Source organism: Meleagris gallopavo, unplaced genomic scaffold, assembly GCF_000146605.3.
Source record: "Meleagris gallopavo isolate NT-WF06-2002-E0010 breed Aviagen turkey brand Nicholas breeding stock unplaced genomic scaffold, Turkey_5.1 ChrUn_random_7180001956112, whole genome shotgun sequence".
NCBI lineage: Eukaryota > Metazoa > Chordata > Aves > Galliformes > Phasianidae > Meleagris > Meleagris gallopavo.
This window is the reverse complement of record NW_011216707.1, coordinates 1-1,982: the sequence shown is the minus strand read 5'-3', so window position 1 is coordinate 1,982 and position 1,982 is coordinate 1. Positions and strand designations below refer to the sequence as shown.

At 55.6% G+C, this 1,982-nt stretch overlaps 1 gene segment (V, D, J or C); it reads right to left on the bottom strand.

Annotated features, from left to right (window-relative positions):
* Positions 1–45: 45 nt before the first annotated feature.
* Positions 46–1,407, bottom strand: LOC104917143. The segment is given in 1 exon segment: positions 46–1,407. A coding segment is annotated over 1 exon segment (489 nt).
* Positions 1,408–1,982: the final 575 nt, after the last annotated feature.

Below are 1,982 nucleotides of genomic sequence, written 5' to 3'. Positions count from 1 at the left end.
AAGAGGCAGGGGCTGAGCTCATGGGGAGCTGACTGGAGGAGACACTGGTGACCTTTGTGGCAGGGCAAGGCTGCAGTGCTCTGAGCAGATAAGGGCTCCTGATGAGCTGCCAGCACAGTTTGCAGATGTGCAGGGACAGCCGAGGGAGAGGAGTCCAAGGAGATCAACAATTTATTCATAGGGTAGCAGGATGAGGAAGAGAAATGAAACCCAGCAGTCCAGCCCACCTCACCTCACTGGTGTCAGGGTTTTATGATTTTTGTTATTGGCATTCTTCATCGTAACTTCATGCAGTGCACTGGGACTTAAAGAGTTCTGGGATGTTATCTTTCCAATCATCACCATGGTGTGTGCACCCTAGCCATCTTCCCTTCACGTTTAGAGCAAGGCCTTTGGTTTTTGGACACTCTAGTTCATTTCTTTGATTTATTCACTTCACTGAGGATTCCAACGATAATGTATTATACTGTGTTTTCTTGCATTCCACTACGATATTTCTTAAATTTGTTTTCTCACTTAGCACATTGCTGATGTTCTGGTTTTAGTCCCGTCTCCTTCCTGCTACACATATGTGCTGCGTTGGGGAAGGAGGAGAGAAGATGGAATAGAGTTGTGAGAACGTCCCTCAGGTGTCAAACACATCCCGTGGTGTCAGTCTGCTGTTCCCCACAAATACATGGCGAGCTGTCTTACAACAGACCCAGCTGCGTCTGATTCAATTTGGGCTTAGTGAATCACGGGTGCAGTGCTCATTTCTGTCGAGAACTCAGGGAGGTGCACCCTGGTCAGGATGGAGTTTGGCGGCCATGCAGGCAGCGCCCCCTGCGGGCCCGGACGGCACTGCGCCCCCGACCCGCCCTAAGCGGTTCGTGCCCGGCCGCAGCCCCGGCTTCGCTTCCCGTGTGCCCACGGCGCAGTAATACACCGCCGCGTCGCCGAGCCGGGGCCGGGCGAGCCACAGGGCGCTGGAGCGGCGGTCTGCCGACACCCACAGCCGGCCCTCCGGGTCCGGAACCTCCTTGGAGCCCTTCAAGGCACTGACGAGGAATGCGGGTCCTCGGCCCGGGAGCTGGCGGTACCAGTGGATGTAGTCATTGGACAGTATATTGGGGAGTGAGCAGGTGATGTTGATTTCGATGCCCTCGCTGGTCTCTGCCGACGGCTCCTGCTGCACCTGGGCTCTGCTCACAGTCACTACCGAGAAGACGAGAACAAGCACACTCAGGAAATCCATTTTCTTCCACAGGAATTTCATGAAGGAGGAGAGATGTGCACGATGTAAGAAAGAATCCAGAGCCGAGCGCGGTCCCGGCTCTCCGCAGTCCCGCCGCAGTCTGGCCCCGCTGGGCTCTGCGTGTCCAGCAGCGTACCTCGGGCTCTGCAGTGGAGGCGGAGCGCTGACGAACGGCCGCGAAAGCTCCTTCGGCACGGGGGAAAGCAACTGCCCGCCTACAGTGTCCCCAGCGACATGGGCAGGATGGAACACAGAGAGGTGGGACTTGACGTGGAGCACGACATGGCCGAGTCCTGTTCCCCCCCCCGCTGTTCCAGGTGATGCCGCAGATCCGAAACCCGGCAGCGGAACGGGTCGTGTGCTGCTGCCCGGGAACGTGGCGCCCCGAGAGCTCCCCGAGCCCCCGAGTTTTTTAATCTTGTATGTGATTTGCCTGCTCTATAACCAGGCTGCCTGCTGCTAATCACTGTGTTGTTCCTTGTGTCTTTGGCGTATGAAACACTGTAGGAAGGAGTGAATGGAATACAACTGATGTGTTGCTCTCTGCATCCTTGGCTTGACAAGTGTTCACTGTTGGGCCTTGCATTTCGGAATTGAGGAGCCCTTCCCTTATCCCTGAGGAACTGCAGTAATGGAATCATGCAGAGTGCACCATGCCCTGCTGCACTCCATGTGCTGGAGGGTATAATGACAGAAACAGAGTTCCCTCATGTGAAAAGAAGATAGAGCTCTCTACGGAAAGGGTCTG